The sequence below is a fragment of the Chelonoidis abingdonii genome, chromosome 3, assembly GCF_003597395.2.
Source record: "Chelonoidis abingdonii isolate Lonesome George chromosome 3, CheloAbing_2.0, whole genome shotgun sequence".
Classification (NCBI taxonomy): Eukaryota; Metazoa; Chordata; order Testudines; family Testudinidae; genus Chelonoidis; species Chelonoidis abingdonii.
In genome coordinates this window covers 76,949,509-76,970,043 of record NC_133771.1, presented here as the reverse complement: position 1 = coordinate 76,970,043, position 20,535 = coordinate 76,949,509, and the positions used below count along the sequence as shown (strand labels likewise).

Below are 20,535 nucleotides of genomic sequence, written 5' to 3'. Positions count from 1 at the left end.
AGACTGCGGGAACTATGGAATAGCTACGGAATAGCTACCCACGGTGCAACGCTCCAGAAATCGACACTAGCCTTGGACCATGGATGCACACCACCAAATTAATGTGCTTAGTGTAGCCGCGTGCACTCGATTTTATACAATCTGTTTTACAAAACCGGTTTATGTAAAATTGGAATAATCCCATAGTGTAGACGTACCCAAACTTCCCATTTTGAAACCTTTTTAAAAAAAGTTTCAGATTGTCAAAACATCCTGTTTTTACTTTGAAAATGAAAAAGTTCTCGTTTTCAATTCCAAATGACTTTGGTTTGAAATTTAATTTATAGTAAAATAAATGAATTAAAAAAAGACAAAATATAAACAAAATTTTTATAAATTATTGAAATGAAATGTTTCAATTGACCTGATGCAAATTATTTTTCAGATTTTTGGTTTGCAAAAATTTGAAATTTAGAATTTTTGTCCAATTATGGGTAGGAAATTTTTTGGAAATCTCAAAAAAAAAACAAAAAAAAAAAAAACAACTTTTGGGACAAGAACAATGTTTCCTGGCCAGCTCTACTGGACACTGCCAAAATGCAAATAATAAAATACAACAAAGGAAGACTCCACAGGAGAAGTAGGATTTAAGGACAATTTTGAAGGAGACAAAAGGTATGGGTGCTTGGGAAAATGGAGGTTGTCCAAAGTGTAGGATCAGTCAATCGGCGCAGTTAGGACAAAGGAGAGAGGGGAAGAGTGATACGACCAGAGTACCCTCATGTTGAAGACATTTTGTCAGACAAGGTAAATTAGGTATATTTTCTTGGGCTTCTTCCAGCCTTCTTGTTAACAAATGTCACAATCAAAGTGAAGCAGTGAGATGAACTAAGATTGTCTTTCTTTCTAAATATCTTTCCCAGTTTACAAACCCAAAGCATGTATTCCTTCCCTTTGGCCAAAGATTAGACACAGCTCCCTTTAGGATCTAGAAACGATCACCATTATTTCAGGAGCTGGTCCGTGGGAGAGAGCACAGGGGTTATTCAATAGTAAATCAAGACAATTCAACTCATGAAGCAAAGGTTTGAGTTCAGGATGTGAGCACTTAATTTTTGCATAGTGGTTTAAGAAGACCTCAATGCATCTGTCCTCGAAAGCAGACTGAATATTTTAGAATCTTCTAGGAGTATTACAATTTTGTCTGAATCTTTCATTACTTTAATGATGATTTAATAAGTAAGTAAGATTTACATTCATCTCAGGCATTACATGTAAGACACAGGCACACAGTATATACTACACCCATAAAAACTACTATAAAAGAATATTAAGGTTGCAAAGTCAAGCACTCAAAAGTTAGCAAGTGTGAGGATTAAGTTTGCTTGTGGAAGCTTAACTTGTGCCCCTTGTGCATCTGCATCATGATAGTCTTTAATTAGATTAATTTCATGATCAATGTGAAGAATGTGCGAGATGCCAGATTAAAAAAAGAACACACACACACAAAAATTGTGAGTAGCTCTATTTGAATACTATCAGTTGTCTGCTACACAGGTACAAAACGTTAATTCAGTCCTGAGGGGTTACTCCTCTGCAGGAAGGCAGAGAATTGCTAATGATTAATGGACAAGAAATGAATCCACTGCCAGAAGTCCACCTTTGAGTTTTTTTCCTTAAAAATTCTTCCGTTGACCTAGCACTGTCTGCATGGATACTTAAGCTGGTTTAACAACACCGCTCAGGAGTGTGGGTGCTTCACACACCTGACTAACGGAGTTAAACCAACATAATTTTTTTAGCGTAGACCAGACCTTCTGCACCCTGGCCCCGCCAGAGAAGAGCAGCCTGGGCTGGGCAGGATTTTTAATGGCATGCTGCTGCCTGCCAGAGTCCTGGCTGCTGGCCCCGCCCAGCCCGCTGCTGGCTGGATTCGGCAGCGGGCTGAGCGGGGCCTGCAGCTGGGACCCTGGCAGGCAGCAGCGTGCCATTAAAAATTGGTTCGTATGCCATCTTGGGCACGCGTGCCATAGGTTGCTAACCCCCATGTAGATTTAAACAGGAAAATTGTGTCCAGTTCCTCTGTTGCCCATATAGAGAACTATCCAGTCTTCATTTCTCAGAGTAAGGAGGGGTGCACAGTCCACCTATTTTTGTATTTTCTCTAACTGAAACACAGACCACGCCACAGTATTCTGAAAAGTACTTTTCATACATTTAAAAACCAAATAGGGCTTGGAGAGAAAAATTGTCACTTTTGAACATTGCAGGGGTCAATTTTAATACTGCGGTGGCTATGGAAATATAGTCAGAATTACTTGGGGCTGGAGATATTTTCCTTTGAATTGTCTGAAGTGACTGCTATATAAGATACGAAAAGAGTTCCTTCCAGCAGAGAAACTTAGCACAGCTCTGCCAGGTGAGCTAGGAGAGGAGAGCGCCTTTGTCTATACCTGGAAAAGCTGCTGCCGATGGACTCCAAAGGTTGCAGCTGAAGTTTTGGCTTTAAGCTGCATGATGAATGCTTACATGATGGGTATGGTTGATGGTTACTGGACTCTGCCAGTCTCAGGACTAATCTTTTTGGCTTGGGAGCCACTGGGTTTGGAATGAGGTGTGTAGAAACTACGTTATTGGCTGACAGGGATGGGTTTTAAACAGTTTTCTCCCCTCACTGCCAAGATAACAGAGGAATGCCATGGGGGGGGGGCAGGAATTTAGCTGAATTCAGATGAGATGAGTTCTCTTAATGAGCAGAGAAAACTGAGACCATAAGAGGGAATGTGTTGGGTTTTTGGATGTCATTCTCCCTCTGAGTTTGGATTGACTTAGGGTATGTCTACACTACAGGATTATTCCGATTTTACATAAACTAGTTTTATAAAACAGATTGTATAAAGTTGACTGCCCGCAGACCACACTAAGCACATTAATTCGCGTGTGCGTAACATGTAAGAGGCTAGCATCGATGTTCTGGACGCAATATGCAGACTGCTGGGATAGCCATGTATAAAGAAAACGGTAGGCATAATAAAATAGTGTCTGCATAAAGCTAAGTCTACCCACCCCCATGTGGAATTAAAGGGTTGACAGCACCACCAGTTCAAAAACAGGTCGCGGAAAGTAAATGTCCTCAAAAAAGCAAGAAAAGCCCCGATCAAGCAGGAGACTGCAATGTCTTTCCCCTGGGTTGTGGCGAGAGCCATACGACATGGCAACCAGTGGAGCCCCTTGGCTATTGGTCAACTCTCACACCGTATGGGTCACGGAAGCGCTACAGAGCGCAGTACTTGCAGGTGCCTACACAGCAGCATTCAATTGCTTTGCAAGGTAGAGATGGGTGACCAACTCAACCTATTGCACCGGTTGCCATGCCATTGTTAACTATGACTGATGAGATGACGTTATCATCATTCTGTACTGTCTGCTAACTGTCATCGGTGCTCCTGTGGCTGGCATCGCTGAGACTCGCCGGGGCGAACTGGACAGACTTGGATATGACTCTCCCGGGTCATTCCCTTCTTTAAGTTTGTGCTGAAAATAAAGTCAGTCTCCGCCTAAAATGGCCAAGTGTACTGAGAGAACCAATCTACCAGAAGAGCCAGAAAAGCACAGCCACTCCGGTCAGATCCCACAGACATGCAGAGCTACTGGTACTAGCGATGTCCTGCAACCAACCCACCCGTTGCCTTCTCTGCTCCCCAACCCTCCGGGCTCACCGCTGGCAGTTCCCCACGTTGTGTGATGAAGTAACTAAAGAATGCAAGGAAATAGAAACACTGACTTGTTACTGAGAATAAAATGAGGGGAGGCAGCCTCCAGCTCTATGATATCGGCAGGCATAAAGGGGCGGAGGGTATAGAGGAGCCCTATCCCATCCCTGCTGCTAGTGAGCAGTCTACTGGGCAAAGTACAGAATCTTTTTTACAACTGACAAGGGAGGGGCGGCTAATGGAACTGCAGCCGCAGTTGCTATGATGAAGACGGTTTACCAGCCATTCTGTACCATCTACTGGAACTGACCGGAAGTGCATTCAGCATTTCTTTACCGCAGGTGCCCAGGCCACGTCACCGAGCAGCCAGGCAGTAACTCCCACCTGGGCTGATGATGGACAATGGATAGCGTCGATATCAGTATTAAGCCCGTGTCTCCACGTAAAGGGGATTCCTGGTGTTCAGCGCTGCAGTGCCCGTTAACCAGCAGCATGCCAGTAGACTTAGGGACATTTGAAAAAAGACGAAGGAAAAATTTCTTTTTTCCCTTTATCCTTTGCGTGGGAGGGAGTGAAGGGTTGTAAATTGACAATATGTACCAGTTGAAACGACGCCTGCGGAGGAAAATGTTTTTTTGACCCTATCAGGCATTGGGCAGCCAGACCAGAATGCAAATTACTTTCAAGAACGTACTGTTGGGACGTGGGATAGTTGTGGGAGATCCTCAGTACCCCCTTCCTCCCTCCATGGAGTGTCCCTTTTGATTCTTGGCTTTCTGTTACGCTTGTCACATGCAGCAACGACTTGCTGTGGACTCTGTATCATAGCTGGAGATTTTTTTCTAAATGTTTGGAATTTGTTCTTCTGTAATGGAGCTGTGAAATAGAACAGATTTGTCTCCCCATACCAGCGATCAAATCCAGTATCTCCCGTTTAACGTCCATGCTGGACGCTCTTTTTGGCTTTCGGGACTGCCACTTCCACCCGTGCTGATCTAGAGCTCACACTGGGGCAAACAAGGAGTGAATTCAAAGCTCGCAGGAGGCTTTTCCTGTCTACCTGGCAGCGCATCGCAGAGTTCTGACTTGCTGTCCAGAGCGGGTCACAATATGGATGCAAATTCTGTGGGATAAAGGCCGCCCGGCAGGAAATACCCCGTCGTTTGCGCCCCACAACCCCTAATCGCCGACATGGCAAATAACGATTCAGCGCTACTCCTCTCATCGGGGAGTACAGAAACCAGTTTAAAGAGCCCTTTATATCGATATAAAGGGCCTTGTTGTGTGGATGGGTGCAGGGTTAAATCAGTTTAACGCTGCTAAATTCAGTTTAAACGCGTAATGTAGACCAGGCTGACTAAGGGTGAAAACTTGGACATTGAATTCAGTGGGAATTTTAGCATCAGTTTCTACGGGGGCCTTGGATTTCACCCTAGATTTCTCCTGGAAGTAGTGTAAAGGAGACCTTGTGATTTTCCTTTTTTTGCTTTTGGCTTTAAGAAGTCTTCCAATCTCCCCTGCCCCTTTCCCCCCGCCCAACTGTTATTTGGACACTGGTTTTAAGAAGCCTTATATATTTATGGTGTGAACTTTGGCTATGGGACCCTAGCTGTGCTGCTTCTGATATACTGTCTCTGAATCTGGGCTGGACAGATATTTTGATGTGTTTACTAGAGCTGGCTGAAAGCTGGAATTTCCATTTTTGGGGAAATTCTGAACAAAATTTAATTCTGTTTTGGAATAACAGTTTTTTTTGCATAACAATAATCAGAATGTATGGTTCTGAAAATTGAGCCAGAAACCTTGGAGCTTGGTAGGTAGGGTAGATAAAAAAACAATAATACAAAAAAAATTGTTTTTTTATTTAAAATATTTTTTAAACTTATTTAAAATAAATTGGCAAGCTCTGTTATATTGTAATCTATTAAAATAATTAAAATTATATAAATAATATTAATCAGTACATATTTGCTGCTAAATTTTAAAGAAAGTCAAACCACTGAATGATGGAAGTTACTTGCTAAGCCTCTGCAACCAGGCATTAAAGTGCTAAACCAACTTTTGACAGCAGTAGCCTCTGCTGTAAGTGCTGAGGGAATATTTTCTTCATTTCAGTTTATTCAGTTAGTTCAATTCAATGACTTGTTCATTTTAAGTTAAGAAACCTGTTGGGAGTAGAAAAAGTAAGAGCTTGTTTTTCTGTACCAGTTTATGAATAAAAACGAAGTGTGAAAGAATGAGATCTGCTAGTTCTAAAATCTTGATGGACTTGATGACCAGGAACAATCAGTGTAATTCATTAATTATGGACAATTCTTGCTTTGTTTAATAAATGTTAGTTTTATCAAAACATATTTTGTATTTAAACTTTTTTTTTCATGTGTATCCATCACATTTAAGATAGTTTTATTTAATAATAAAAATGCTGTTTGTTTAACTTTGAATTTCCATCCAAATAGGGCTTGACAAATAATCACAAGTAAAAATTAATAGTATAGTAAATAAGAAATGAATCACTGACCATTTTCTAACATGATGAAAAATTAAGAAACTGAGTATGTGTACATTAAGCTATATAATTGCATAAATAAATATGTATAGATACATTACACTGTATCTTCCTGGTAAGCAAAAAGGAGGACCAAATTTATGCTATAGGCTAATATTTAATTGCAGATCAACATGTTTGAACAAGTAGAAGCCGGTGAGAATCAACCTTTCTATAGAAAAATAAGTCTAAAGTAGAAATGCAAACCATGACTAAAATTGATGGGTTAAATCAAGTTTTCTTGCTTGCTGATTGAAATCGTGGTTAAAATTGGTGATTTAATTCAATCCACCCTGTTGGGAGCCAGGGCTCCCAGGTTCCAGAGTAGGAGCCCCGAGAGCCCCGGCTTAAGCTAGGGTTATCAGGGCTTCCAGGTTCCCTGCTGAGGAATCAGGGAGCCAATCCCAGCTTGAACTGGAATACTCAGGGCTGCCAGTTTCTCTGTCTGTGCAGCAGGAAGCCTTTAAGCCCTGAGATCTCCTGCCCTGGGGCAGTTTGCATGGTAGAGTGTCCAAGAGTTGTGGACCCTTGAAGTCCTGAGGTCCCTGATTCTGAGGCAACACTGCCCTGGAGCCAGGGACTTTGGAAGCCTGCACCCCGCAACAACCCGCAGGTGAGCTGGCAGGAAACCAGGCAGGTTTGCAATGACCCCTGCCCTGTGTTTTTTTGGAAGTCCATTGAAACTTTCTGTGAAACATTTCAGTGTTGACAAGTCAGCATCTTCTGGTGAAAATCTGTTTTGTAGGAAAATTCTCAACTAGCTTGCTCTCTGAGGTTCATAAAAACCAAAATTTTACTTTTCCAATTTTCTCTATTTGGTGTTCAGAATAATACCAAAGTCTAAAATATAAGACCCAAATATGAAGTGGAAACATTTATTAATATTTATATTTAATTTTCTATAAAAAGCCTTTAAAATTAAACTTTCATTTGTTCCAGTGTAGATATATCCTAATAGGTCTATTGCTTCTCTCTTACTTCAGGCAACAAATTTACTGTCCTCATTCCTAAGCAAATTTACTGTCCTCATTCCTACTGTCCTCATGCCTTAATATATGCCCATTTTACCTACTCTTCTTCCTAACAGAGTGACATGTCTTTACCTTTCAAAATGGGAGTATGTTTCCCCTTTGCTGTTCCTTTCTGTTCTGTGTTCATTTGTTCTTGTCCTCCTGTCCTGCAGGCCCATCCTTTTGTTCACCTCTGACCTCTAGTATTAATTTGTGAAGAACCTGCACCTCCATCAGCAGTTCCTTTGAACAGTTTTTTTGTCATGCAAAAGTGTGATATCTGCTAAACTGTCAAATGACACTAGTGTTGAAAAGTAGACAGCAGTATATCTTTTTACATGTTAGTGTTTAAAATTCTCTCTTAGCTGGGATAGGCACTGAACTGAACCATAGTCATGTGAAGTAGGAGAGGATAGTTATTTTTTGTCTTGCATTTGGAAACCCCAATCATAGGTCCATTATGCCGGACTCTGTGCAAATTTATAAAGGTCATCTGCTCCAAAGAGTTTATAATTTAGATAAAGACAGGATTCAACAGAGGAGTAAAGAAGAGAAAAGTAATGGGAAAATAAGGTTACATAGAACATCTATGTGGATATTGTAGAACAGGTAAAGGAAGTAAGAGATTATCAGGGCTTTAAGTAATCAAGTTTGTGATAGAAATCTGTACGTACATTTTTATTGGCAGATGGTCTTGGTTGTAAAAACATGTCTCCCTTTTCTTCCACACCTTACATAACGAGATATTTAAACAGCTTTACTGTCTTTAGTCTGAACTTTTTTTCCACTCAATACTTCTGCTTTGTAGAAGTGATCTGAATGCCCATTTGAAACAACCATCAATCTTGTCAGACATGAAGGTGATGAATTATGATCCTTGCTTGATTTACCCTACAATCTTTTGAGCTAGACTTTGTCTAGACAGCAGATTATACTCTGGACCAAGTTGGTACTGACTGACTCTTATTAGCATTAAACAGTTGTTTGACCTAGGTAAAATGAGTTAGTGAAAGATTTGCAAAGAAAGAGAAGAATGAGTCTGTACTTTGCTTCCCTCCTTTTGTTTTAGAGGGCTGCTGATCTTTTTGTTACTTTTGAGAAACTGTAATACAGATTTATTACACATGAAAGCTGTCACTAGAGGGACTGATGTACAAATAGTATAAACATTTTGTTTCTATACTAATTTTTGGTGACTGTCTGAGAACTATGCATAGAAATAGAATACAATCTCCTGACAAGGTTAGAGTAACACTTATGCTATAAAGACAGAAATAAAGACACATTTGTTTAAAAATTTTATTTTTGAGTGTGAAAATAGTCTAAAGTTGAGGGAAATATCAATTGAATACATAAATGCAAAGGGACTCTTAAACAACTATAGCAAAATGCTTTCAGGAAGTGGAAAATTTCAGGAAATCTCTTGTACTCTTGTTTTTGTGTTATACAATATTATATAATGTCTACTATGAAAAACCGATATTTAACATTGACAACCATTCCTTTCCAGAAACAAGTAGAATCCAATTGGAATTTTGTGGAAGAACTGCTGAAAAGGTCCACTGATGCTCAAGTAAGTACAGGGAGGAATAAAGAATAGCGTTTGGGGTGATTTTTGAGAAGCACATGAAGCAAAGTATTCAACCAACAAGTTTTGTCTTTGGAATTTAGTTTCTTTATTTTGATTGTATGAACATCCTTGATGTAGCTTAACTAAGACAGTGTACAGTTGGCTTCTTGTTAGCGACTACACTTAGTTTAAAGTGGTTGTGCTTGATGTTAAATTGTCAGATAAAGGGAAAAGATAATTATCCTGGAAGTGCATGTGGCTACTTTGACAAGATGTATTCAGAATAAGAGCTGGATGCTTAGAAAATGTAAACTGTACACTGAATGTAAGACTATCAAGTTGAGGAGACATGATGGGAGAGATAGTCATTGCATTGAAAATTCAGCTATATCCTCATCACAGCAGGAAGGTGACTTGGCTTGCTGAGCAATTTGTCTTACAGGCTTGAATCAAACTCTTCCTGATAAGGTTCTAGTTTCTGAGCACTCATTTCATACTTTATCATTTTTTTTTCTGCAGAGCTGTTAATGCATTGCTTCATGGCCCAGAGGTCAGAATTGACCTCCTTTTAAAGAGCTTTTAAATATGCTGTTCTTCAAATTTTTAAACATGTTACATTGCAGCTCTGTATATGTCTTCTCAAATTGTGTGGTACAAACCTTAATTTCTGTAACGACAACAGCTACAAAAATAATTCTATGTGTATAAGACCACCTACATACCAAGCAATAAGAATAAACCTGCTGATTATTTCCCTTTTGATCCCACTTGAGAGAAAAACATGTCGAAATATGATACGGTTGAAAGAGGAAGGTGGTTTTTCATTTGGGCCTTCTCTACACTGTGGTTGAAGCCATAATAAGGCGTGCAGTGTTTCTCACAGATACAGTTGTTGCTAGCACAGCTCTAATGTAGTTCTCCTGACCACTGAAAAGAAAAAGAGAAATATATTTTAATGGCGCTAGATATTATGCTGTAGACTATAATCAGGCAGTGCTGCAAAGTTTTGCTTGAACAACTCTCGGAGGGGAAAAAAAACAATGAACTACTTTGCTTAGAGATGGCAGGGTATCAACAACCACGTTTGTATTTAAAAACAGTTGCTGTTAGCACAGTTTAATGTTGGAGAGAGGTCCGAGAGTATGATAATGTGGCTGCTGAATGAAGACCAATCTTATCTAAGAGGACTCTATTTTTTTTTTTTTTGGTTAATTGCGTCCTACTGTGAAAATCTATTAGAGCTTTACCTTTGTTTTAACATCTATCCAAGGCATGTGTGCAGGGTACGAATGTACTATCTGGATTTTGTTTAAACACTTGAATATGTAAGTGTAGTCAATATAAAAATGGGTCATATGTTGTAAAAATTGACTTTCACATCAACAAAGGAAGTTTATCCTCAAACCTTAATTTAAATTGTAAATTGTATTTCAATTCATATTAGTATCTATGATTTTAATCTGTAATCCTGCGACAGCTGTGAGAAAGTTATGTTCATGTACCTGTTTTTGTTTAGAGAAGTCATTTGGCAGAATACTAAACTAACTCTCTTATTTTCATGGTTTATTGAACATTTCAAAGTGTGTGTAACTGTATCTATATCAAGAGTGTAGTACAATATGTACATTATAGATGCTCAAGGATTTCAGAAAACTGTGAGAGAAACTAGAGAAATTTGTGATGGGAATTAGATGCTTAACATTTGGTATTATTTTATTAACCATTTTCCTCTGCTCTGTCTTTTTATACCAGCATTTTTGAAGGCAAAGAAGACAATGCTAGTTTTATTGGCATCTTGTACAAAAGGTTCTTATTCTGTTGTGAATGCTTAATGTTTTGTAGGATTTTATTTTTAAAGAAAAATGCAGGTAAAGTAGAAGAAACTTTTTATGTGCTCGTTAAACAAATTTTGAATGAAAGACAGTTTAGAATTCCAAATAGCTGGGGTTCCACCATCAGATATAAGTCATGGGTTTTTTCGCTTTTTTTTAAACAAGGTTAATAATGACACCGTAAGAGGCTCTTTGGGGATCATTGTTCTAAAACACTAAATCCCGATTCTTCCATCAGAAGGAAAACTCCATCTTCCAAGCTGCAGAATGATTTAGGGATATGTTCAGGTCACCGACAATGGTCTAAGACGACAGCTGGATCATTTTCTGTTTATGTGGTTCATTACTTAATATTAAATGGCTGCTAGCTTTGTGTAGAAAATACTTCTATGGGATTGTTCAATATTGTGTGTGTGAAATCAGTAAAAAAAAAAAACAAAACCCAATAAAAATAATACCTATGAAGTAGGTATTTTCATCAACAGACTCTGTGACATGTATGTCTTCACTGTTGCTGTCCCAGGCTTCCTGTGGACACCTTGCATTTATCTTTTGAGTTATCCTTTGGTATATTTAAAATAACTGTCAAAAGGACTAGATAATGTAGGCGTGGGAAGGAGAGAAGTGCAGCAGGATGGCAGATCAAAGGAGCAGAATCAAATGAACAAGTGCTGTAGTAGTAAAAGCCAATACATGACTGAAGGGTGGATAGTGTTGTTTGTGAAAATGGTAAGATAAAACTATTGGAATTAACTGCTCAGGCCTGGCCTCAAATTACTCCACTTCATTGGTGTAACACTGCCTGGGGATATCAAGAGTTGTGAGGCACCTCACCCTTAGCATGAGGAAGCCTGTCTGTTCCTGACGTGGGTCAGCTTCCTAACTCTGCTGGCCACTGGCAACACAAGGCTCCACTCCACTCTAGGCTCCTCGAGCCCCTGCAGGTTAGTGCTTGGGACATCACAACCCTCGAGCCTTCTGCATGTCTCTGTGTCCAGCCCCGGTCTACTGGACACTTGCAATATTCACAGATTTTCTTCCAAAGAAACAGTATAGCCTAGTTCACCAGTTCTGCCTCAGATTGCCTCTCAACTTAACGCGCAGCACTTAGATGTACTTGGTTTCCCTATAAACATAAGTTATATTTAACAAAGCATAGAGATTCAAGTAATAGCAGGTAGATGTATTGGAACAAATGATTACATATGAAATAAAATCATAGCATGCATTCTAGAACCTGGACTTAATAAACTAGGCATTCTCATGTCTTGTCGAGTAATGATCACTCAAAGTCCTTGCAGCACTTTTAACTATGATCCTCCTTTAATGAGACAGGCAAACGACCCAGTGTGTTCCTTTGCCCCCAAAGATATACAAGTCTTTACTTGTCTTCATTCATAAATAAGACATCTCCTTGCTGTTTTGTTTTGTTTCTGTAAATTTTCTCTTGTAGCTTAGATAACCTTTTGACTGGCGCCTGGCTCAGTATGCAAATAGGCCTGTATTGTGAAGCAGACAACCAACAAATGAATAGACCATCTGTTACCCCCTGCCTGAAAGGGCCACGTCCAAGGCATGTCACCTGTGGGTAACCTGCCTTAGCTCCAAGGCTTTAAGAATATAATTTTCAGTATAGATACATAACTTCTTAAATTTTTATCCGTATATATATTTCACAATGGTTATGATGACCTGTGGACTACTGGCTTTTACACGCCACACTTTGAGCTAGTGTGCATATAGCTGACACAGGAGATCCCTGTAAATCCCTGTGAACCCTGTGCAAGTTTGCACCAAGTGGTCTCTGCATCACAGTTAGTAACTCCTACTGGACAAAGGAAAAGACATACCCATCCTTCAGAGAACTCCTGAGAACTACAATAGCAGCTGCAAAAAATAATCTTTAAGAACTCGATAGAGTTGAACCAGTCGTCTGTTGGCAGTACAGAGATAAGCAGTGATGAGATCCTATTCATGTGGTACATATATCTGAGAGGTTGGGCGTTAATATTATTTAATATTTATATTCCTGCAGGGCTCATATCAGCATGGTGGTCCCCAGGTAGTTAGTGCTGTATTAATGCCAAAGAAGACATGCTCCCTACTATCAAGAGTTTATAAGCTAAGAAGACTATTTACATAGGAAAGATGGGGGGAGATGTTTAGATAGTACCATCATTTTGATTATATCTGGTTTTGAACCCCTCATAAGTTCTGATTATAACCAGCAGCACAGGAGTTCATATTAAACAAAAAAAGTAATCCTAAATGGAGAGTGCATGATACTCAGTGATATATAAAGTCTGGAGGACAGTTTCATGTTATATTTGAGATAAAATCTACAATGTATATCCTGTAGTAGAAAGCTGTTCTAATGTAATATTAGACACTGGGATAATGAAGGTCTGAAATCAAAGAGCACAATGTTGTTTTTTGTTGAATTTTAAAGCTAGGTCCCAGATATAATCCTGTGGGCAAAATTATGGCTCTAAGAATGGACACTATTTATTTTCTTCCTAAAGTCCTTGGTATAACAAGTCCTGCAACTTGATTGATGTCTAGAGAAACTAATATCTTGGCCTGTTATAATTCTTGACATTATATGCAAGATACCCACTTTCCAATGTCTCCTCTGTCTAAAGGAGAGTGAAAGTGTTATGGTTGAAGAATCTTAGTTTTCAGATTAGATTTATTCTCAAGGTCTTCTTTTACAGAGATCATTGATGTGTAAAATTATATTAAATGAAAAAACAAAAATTGGGAAGTCCTCAGCTGTAGTATATTCTTATACTTAATAAATTCATGAAGTATTTTCCCCAAAATTTTCTGTGTTGGGCTCATTGAAGTAGAATGCAAACATCTGTGGGGGTTTTCACATGCATTCATATATAAATTGTAGAGAATATCCTTTTTCCAGATTTACAAATGAAAATCCTGCTTCACTCTTTAATTTATTTTAGAAATATGATATTTTGTAAAGTTTGAGAGTCTGCCAGGTGACCATGTACGCTATATTAGTTGCACGTAGGAAGAGAAGGCAGACAGAATTTGAGTCTATTGCAAATGATTTTTTTGATTGCTCACACTGTTCTGATAAAATGTGGCAAATAATATTTTTCCCCAGGGATGTATTGATTCAGGGAGTCAAGTATGACTTAATGAATTTTAATCTGCATATCTACTTTAGCATCACAGGTTGAAATGGAGCTGGTCTGAAGCCCAAGAAAAACTAGCTACTAGCCCTGAGGCATACCCTACTTGAGCTACGCAATGCAGTGCAAGGACTGGCAGTGGGACTGGAATTGGAGGAAATAACTTCATGACCTTTATCTGCAGGATGGGCAGGCATTTCTCTTCTTCCCCAGCAAGATATTTCAAAGCTTCAAATAGAAGATGGGTCCTGGATTCATAGAATCATAGAAGATTAGGGTTGGAAGAGACCTCAAGAGGTCATCTAGTCCAATCCATTGCTCAAAGCAGGACCAATCCCAACAAAATCATCCCAGCTAGAGCTATGTCAGGCTGGGCCTTAAAAACCTCTAAGGATGGAGATTCCACCACCTCCCTAGGTAACCCATTCCAGTGCTTCACCACTCTCCTAGTGAAATAGTTTTTCCTAGTATCCAACCTAGACATCCCCACTGCAACTTGAGACCATTGCTGCTTGTTCTGTCATCAGCCTCCACTGAGAACAGCCAAGCTCTATCCTCTTTTGGAACCCCCCTTCAGGAAGTTACTCTTTTATTGCTCCTTTTTTCCCCCATAGCTCCTTTAATTATTCTTAATATTGCATGAGTTTGGTCACTTAGAAATATGTAGTGGAATCCTCATGTAGACATCCCTACATTTATAGAACAATTTCACTGTAATCTCACAATGACCAGAATTTCAGGCTGGACTTGTGAATGTGTTAAAAACTATTTTGGATTTTTTTTCTATCTATACTGTGGCCTAAATCTGGGTGGAATCTTGGCAGTTGTAAATGAACAGAATGCTCCCTTCTTTGCACCAGAGCTAGTAGGGATATTGAAACCTCACAGGTGTCACAGTGGCAGTGGCAAGCCCCCAGTCTTCTCATGCACATGGTTCTTCTGCAGACATGCTGAGGAGAAGGAAATGCCTCCTGTTTGGAGCAGCAGTAATATGTCATATTAAGTTATTAGCATTGTCGAGAGTAACATTCCCTTTAGATTAGCTGTTCCCTGGCTGCTTCTCATCACCAGTAGCTAGGCCACCCATCACTTCATCACATTACTCAATGGAAGCTCAATGGGACGCGGTCAGGCCTGACGGCCGTAAGAGGATCCAGGAAGGCCAGTATGTTAGCCCTAGAAAGTTAAAGGCTCTTTTTCCTACAAGCTGAGATGGGGTTACCTCAGGTCAATTAGGGACCCCTGAATTAATTAAGGGCTGCCTGTGGCCTTTAAAAACCTTTCGCCTGGAGAGAGAAAAGGAGAGAAACACAAGCCAAGCTGCTGCCAGGCTAGTGGCAGCAGGGAAATAAGCTTCTCCAGGATGAGAGTTGTGCTTCTTCCCATAAGGGAAACATCCAAACCTGAGTGATTGCTAGGGGAAGGACTGACACCGTGGGGAAAACAGGACAACACCCTGCCCCGGTGAGGAGGTGGGAAAAGATATCCCCCTTTGGTTTTGAGTTTGAGAGACTGTTTCCTTTTTGTTTGGTGGAGGATCACCCCTTAGGCCGACCCTGAGGCATACCCTGAAAATTCAGCCAAAGAAACACAGAAGGAGGAAGGCAAACACTGCTCAGAGTGAGACTGATTTATTGGGCTTGTCTTGCAGCAGGAGGCTTCTGGGTGCATGTCTGGTTCTGTTGATTTGTTTCCTTATTTCCTCGTGTGGCTGTTGTAGTTTTGAGAATGCTTGGTGAAGATCTTGTAGGTGCTGGTCTCTCTGTCTGTGCCAGCAATGCCCCTCTGCTATGTACCTCAGCCAAACTAGGCAATCCCTACGTGAAAGGATTAATGGACGCAAGTCAGACATTAGAAATGGCAATATACAAAAACCTGTAGGAGAAACTTCAACCTCCGTAGACACACAATAGCAGATTTAAAGGTAGCCATCCTGCAGTAAAAAAAAAAACTTCAGGACCCGACTCCAAAGAGAAACTGCTGAACTTCAGTTCATTTGCAAATTTGACACCATCAGCTCAGGATTAAACAAAGGCTATGAATGGCTAGGCAACTACAAAAGCAGTTTCTCCTCCCTTGGTTTTCACACTTCAACTGCTAGAAGAGGGCCTCATCCTCCCGGATTGAACTGACCTCGTTATCTCCAGACGATTCTGGCCTGCATATTTATACCTGCCTCTGGAAATTTCCACCACGTGCTTCTGATGAAATGGGTATTCACCCACAAAAGCTCACGCTCCAATACGTCTGTTAGTCTATAAGGTGCCACAGGACTCTTTTGTTGCGGTATTTGTCAGATATTATTTTCTAGCTCACTGCTCATAATAGTATATAACTAGAAATAATATTTATACAAGAAGGTTGTCAGTAGTCTGGAAGTCTTGAAGTTATTTGTAATCTAGATGATTTTTTTTTTTTTAACAATAATGTTTTTTTCTTTCTTATAAGGCTGCTGTGTTAGAGGAACAGGTACGAATGCATCTTCAGTGCTGTTTGACTCTGTGTAGCTTCTGGAACTTGAATCTACCTACTGTCACCATACTCTGGGAGTATTACAGCAAGAATCTGGTTAGTAGATGCATATGTGAAAAACGAGAGTTACAAGTGTGCACCCCTCTATCTGAGAAATTACTTTATGCTCTGAACCACTTGAAATAGCAGGCACATTTGTGGAAAAAAGTTCTAATCTGTTTTAGCTCAAGATGGGTTGAAATGCCCCGTAAATTGCTACCATGTAACAAAAAATATTCTTTCTGAAAGTCTCAATTTCTAGATATTGCTTATGTCATGGGGGAACTTTGGGGATGCGTTAAACTCTATTATCATTTGTGCTCAGGGCTGAGAAAAGTGAAATTTCCTAAAGCAGTTCTGTACACAGTGACAGTGTGTTTTGTTCTGGGTGGCAGTAGTGATATGAAGATGGCTTTTTGTTGTTTGTATGAAGGAATTTACATAGTTATTTAGCACTTAACGTTATTTCCTGGCTTTACTTTATTTTTCTTCCAGAATAGTTCCTTCACCATTCCGTGGCTTGGTCTGAAGGGTCTAGCAAGTGTTAGTAAAACTCCTTTGTCTATGCTCAAATTGGTGAAAAGCTGTTGTTCTGACCAGCAGAGCCCTGACCTGTATAAGTCCAGCAACAGTTACCTAATTTTTCTCTGTATTTTGGCACAAATGATGAAAGAAGCAATGGAGAGCAATGTAACCCATCCTTGGAAACAAATTAAAGGAAGGTATGGTAATCTTTTAACTTGCAGGTGCCATATACCAGTAGTTCCAATAATATCCTTTTCTTTCTTTCTTTTCTTCATAGCCATTTCAGCTTTTCCACATTTGAAGTTTCCTTTTTTGTGAGGTTTTAGTTTTGTTACTTTGTGAGTTTTGAAATAGGGCAATAACCATAAAGGAATAATTAGGCTGTGTACAAAGACATATGAAAAATAGTTAACTGAAAAATTAGTTTTTCTAATTTAATATGCATGTGTGATGAACTTGCAAATCTTGTATTTTAAGAACAACAACTTCTGCTGATCAGTGAATGTGCTATACATTTTCAAATGACTTGCATTTACAATGGTTTAACCTGTAAACAAGTAGACTTTCACTTCGGACCACAACTAAATTGATTAGTATTGTTATTGGATGTAGCAAACTACTAGATTAAGTTCTGGGTATTTTTGCAATATCTTTATTAAGATTTTATTGGAATACAGTACATTTATTACCAGAAAGGAAAGTTATCTTGTTTATCACAATACAAAGTTATACATATCACATTTCTATGTTTCTCTTGTTATATTCAAAAAAAGTTTAGAGGTTTTAAAAAATGCTCTCATGACCGTTTGCTGAATCAGTGTCTTGTTTTATTTAGCTGTTTTAATTAACTGGTTTGTTTTATTGAAAAGAAATTATACTTAATATTTCTCTTATTTTAACTTGATTTTTAATTCCTTAATTTAAGAGGGGGAATAATAATAGATAATCAATATCATGTGCAAATGTGCTCAACCAGCATTCATCATTTCTACCGTGAATAAGTCAATTATACAAGTAACAAAATTTTAACAGCTATGATTTTGAGATGAACTCTGTTTTCGGCAGCTAACTAAGCATTAATTGGTGCATGAAAAGCATTAATGCTTGTCAGTAGTAATTTACTACTAAACAACATTAATGGGATTTGCTATAATTTTTGGTAGCTAGATTTTAAAACCTCAACACCATTTCTAACTATTTTTCCAGGTAAAAGGATAGGTGGAAATTAGTGTTTATGGGAGTTAACTATTATATGTAGAACTGGTCGTAAATGGAGGGTGAAGAGTATACCATATTTTTTAACCCCACACAGTAAAAATTTGGACACACCATGCTGAGTCCTTTGTTGCCTCATATCATAAGAAAAATATTAAAAATATGGTAAAATTTCTTTAGAGTTCAATCTAACAGTCTCCACGTTAAAGGGCACCCATGTGAAAGCTTGGGCGTTCTTTCATACATTAAGAATACATAAATACCTGATATGCAAAGTAGCAGCACTTCTTCTTGCTACCTTGCCACACATCACTTGACGACCAGTTATGTGACCAATGTAGCTTAAAGCCCCCCATCACACTTTCCCACTAAATGGAAATTGCACTCTCAAGTGCCTCCGCCCTCTGTCAGTGCCGTCTCAAACAGGAAGGGTGTGGCAGTTTACACAAATAAGTGTGTCTGGGCAATTCCAGACTTTTGGGGAGACAGGATGAACATTCTGAAGAAAAAGAGTGGTCAATGGGGAATGCTGTGTCAACAGCTCCCGAATCCTCCTCCCACCGCTTTTATCACAAGGGGGATGAAGCACAAAGGTCTTATCACAGCTGTGGCAATATAGCATAGGAGAAGAGGTATTTTCTCACGTACGGTGTTCTCAAGCCATTGTGGGTTTTATAAGTCAAAACAGACATCTTACACTCACTGGTTTCCAGGTGGAGTTTATCCAGTGCAGAACCTGGAGCACTAGTAACACATGCTGCAACTGAGAGGCCCCACTTAATATGCAGGTTGCTCGTTCTGTACCAGCTTAAGTTGATGGTGATGTGTTCAGTTCTGGAAGGGGGAAAGGTATGAAGGAAACCATCTGAGCCAAAGCTTTGTTCCAGTAGTACTGGCTAATCTCCTAATTTTTCAGCTAGAGGTGAGACGCTTTCACCAACAGTAGTTGACATGGGGAGAAAGGTTAGGTTTCACCATGGGTTGGAAATCCCTTGGCATGCACCCTGGATTGGGAAAAAGAAGAGAAGGAATTAGCTTGTGTGACAAAGTTCCTCCTCTGCCTTGGTGGGTCCTGCGCCTATTGGCGGATTTGCTCATCTCAGTGATCTTCCCCTCTGGTGGAACCCACAGTCTGGGTCAACTCCTCCTGTGTCTGATCAGGAGTTAGGAGGTTTGGCGGTGGGGGGGGAACTGGGCCCCGCTCTACTCGAGTTCCAGCCCAGGCCGCTGTGGTTGAGCTGTGTCTGGTGCTCGCTGTACAGCTGCATGACAGGCTACAACTCCCGGGCTACTTCCCATGGCCCTCCCTCAAACACCTCTTTATTATCCTCACACATGGCCATCCTCCTTGTGTCTGATAACTGTTTGATCTCAAATCCTCCTGCAAGTAACATCTCTCAACTCTCACTCTGCGCCTCTTGCTCCCAGTTCACTCACACAACGAATCTCACTGACTAACTGGGGAGGCTTTAACTAGTTCCAGGCAGGCCTGATTGGCTGCAAGGTCCCAATCAATGTAGCTATCTCCACTGCCTTCTAGAAAGATTTTAATTGGCCCCAGGTGTCTTGATTAACCTGGAGCAACTGCCATTCGGTTACCATGGTCCTAGGGATTTTGTTTAGTCTGGGGCTAACATACCTGTTCCTCACTACTTTACTGTAGCCATCTGGCCTTGCCCCATCACACTTGTTTCAGGTTAAAACAGGTTAAAAGGATGGGGGAGAGAAGAGACATTTAAAAATAGAGAAGAATTGCTTAAAGTAAGTGTGTGGAGCTAGAGTAAAGGTGTAAAATGGGATTAGAACAGCTCTTCAAGAAGATGGAAAGAAATATGCTTTAACATACTTTAAACGTTTTTGTATTTTTTTTTTTTAATATGTAGAATTTATTCCAAGTTCCATCAGAAAAGAATGCGAGAGCTGACAGAGGTGGGGCTGCAGAACTTCTTTAATCTTTTCCTTGTGTTAGCGGCTGTTGCAGAGACAGAGGACATTGCAAGTCGGGTGTTGGATCTCCTGAATTTTCTTAGCCCAACCTCCATTAGCACATCTCAGAGAGCTCTCATTTGGAGAGGCTACTTTGCCTTCCTTTTAATGTATATTGAGAAGAACATGGACATCAGCATTCTAGCTGAGAAACTTTCACATGCTTTCTGTGAAAAGGCAAAGGAGTTTTTGGTAACTAAGAATGACCACACACACAAACAAAATCTCTGGACACCACTCTCCACTTACATTGATGGTGTTCAAGAAGTGTTTGAAACCAGCTGGAACTTGAACCTTTCCCAGGAAAAGTTGTTGAACGATGGATTTAGTATGTTGCTCCCAGCTTGTCGAGGAACTGAACTCAACATGGTCCTAAACTTTCTGCAGGATGTTCTGTCCAGGCTCAGGTAAGTTATTCAGATCAATCATGAACACAGACTGGTATCTTGCTTTGTGTTTGTCACTAAATTGTGGTCAGTGAACCAATAAGAGGT

General features: G+C 39.8%; 1 protein-coding gene across 1 annotated transcript in view; it reads left to right on the top strand.

Moving 5' to 3' along the window:
- Positions 1-20,535, top strand: part of MMS22L (MMS22 like, DNA repair protein) — a 152,922-nt gene that overhangs the window by 43,534 nt on the left and 88,853 nt on the right. The window contains exons 11-14 of the mRNA XM_032774069.2: positions 8,761-8,823; positions 16,253-16,372; positions 16,811-17,037; positions 19,939-20,448. Of these exons, the coding sequence (XP_032629960.1) occupies positions 8,761-8,823; positions 16,253-16,372; positions 16,811-17,037; positions 19,939-20,448 (920 nt within the window). The remainder of the gene's footprint in view (positions 1-8,760; positions 8,824-16,252; positions 16,373-16,810; positions 17,038-19,938; positions 20,449-20,535) is intronic.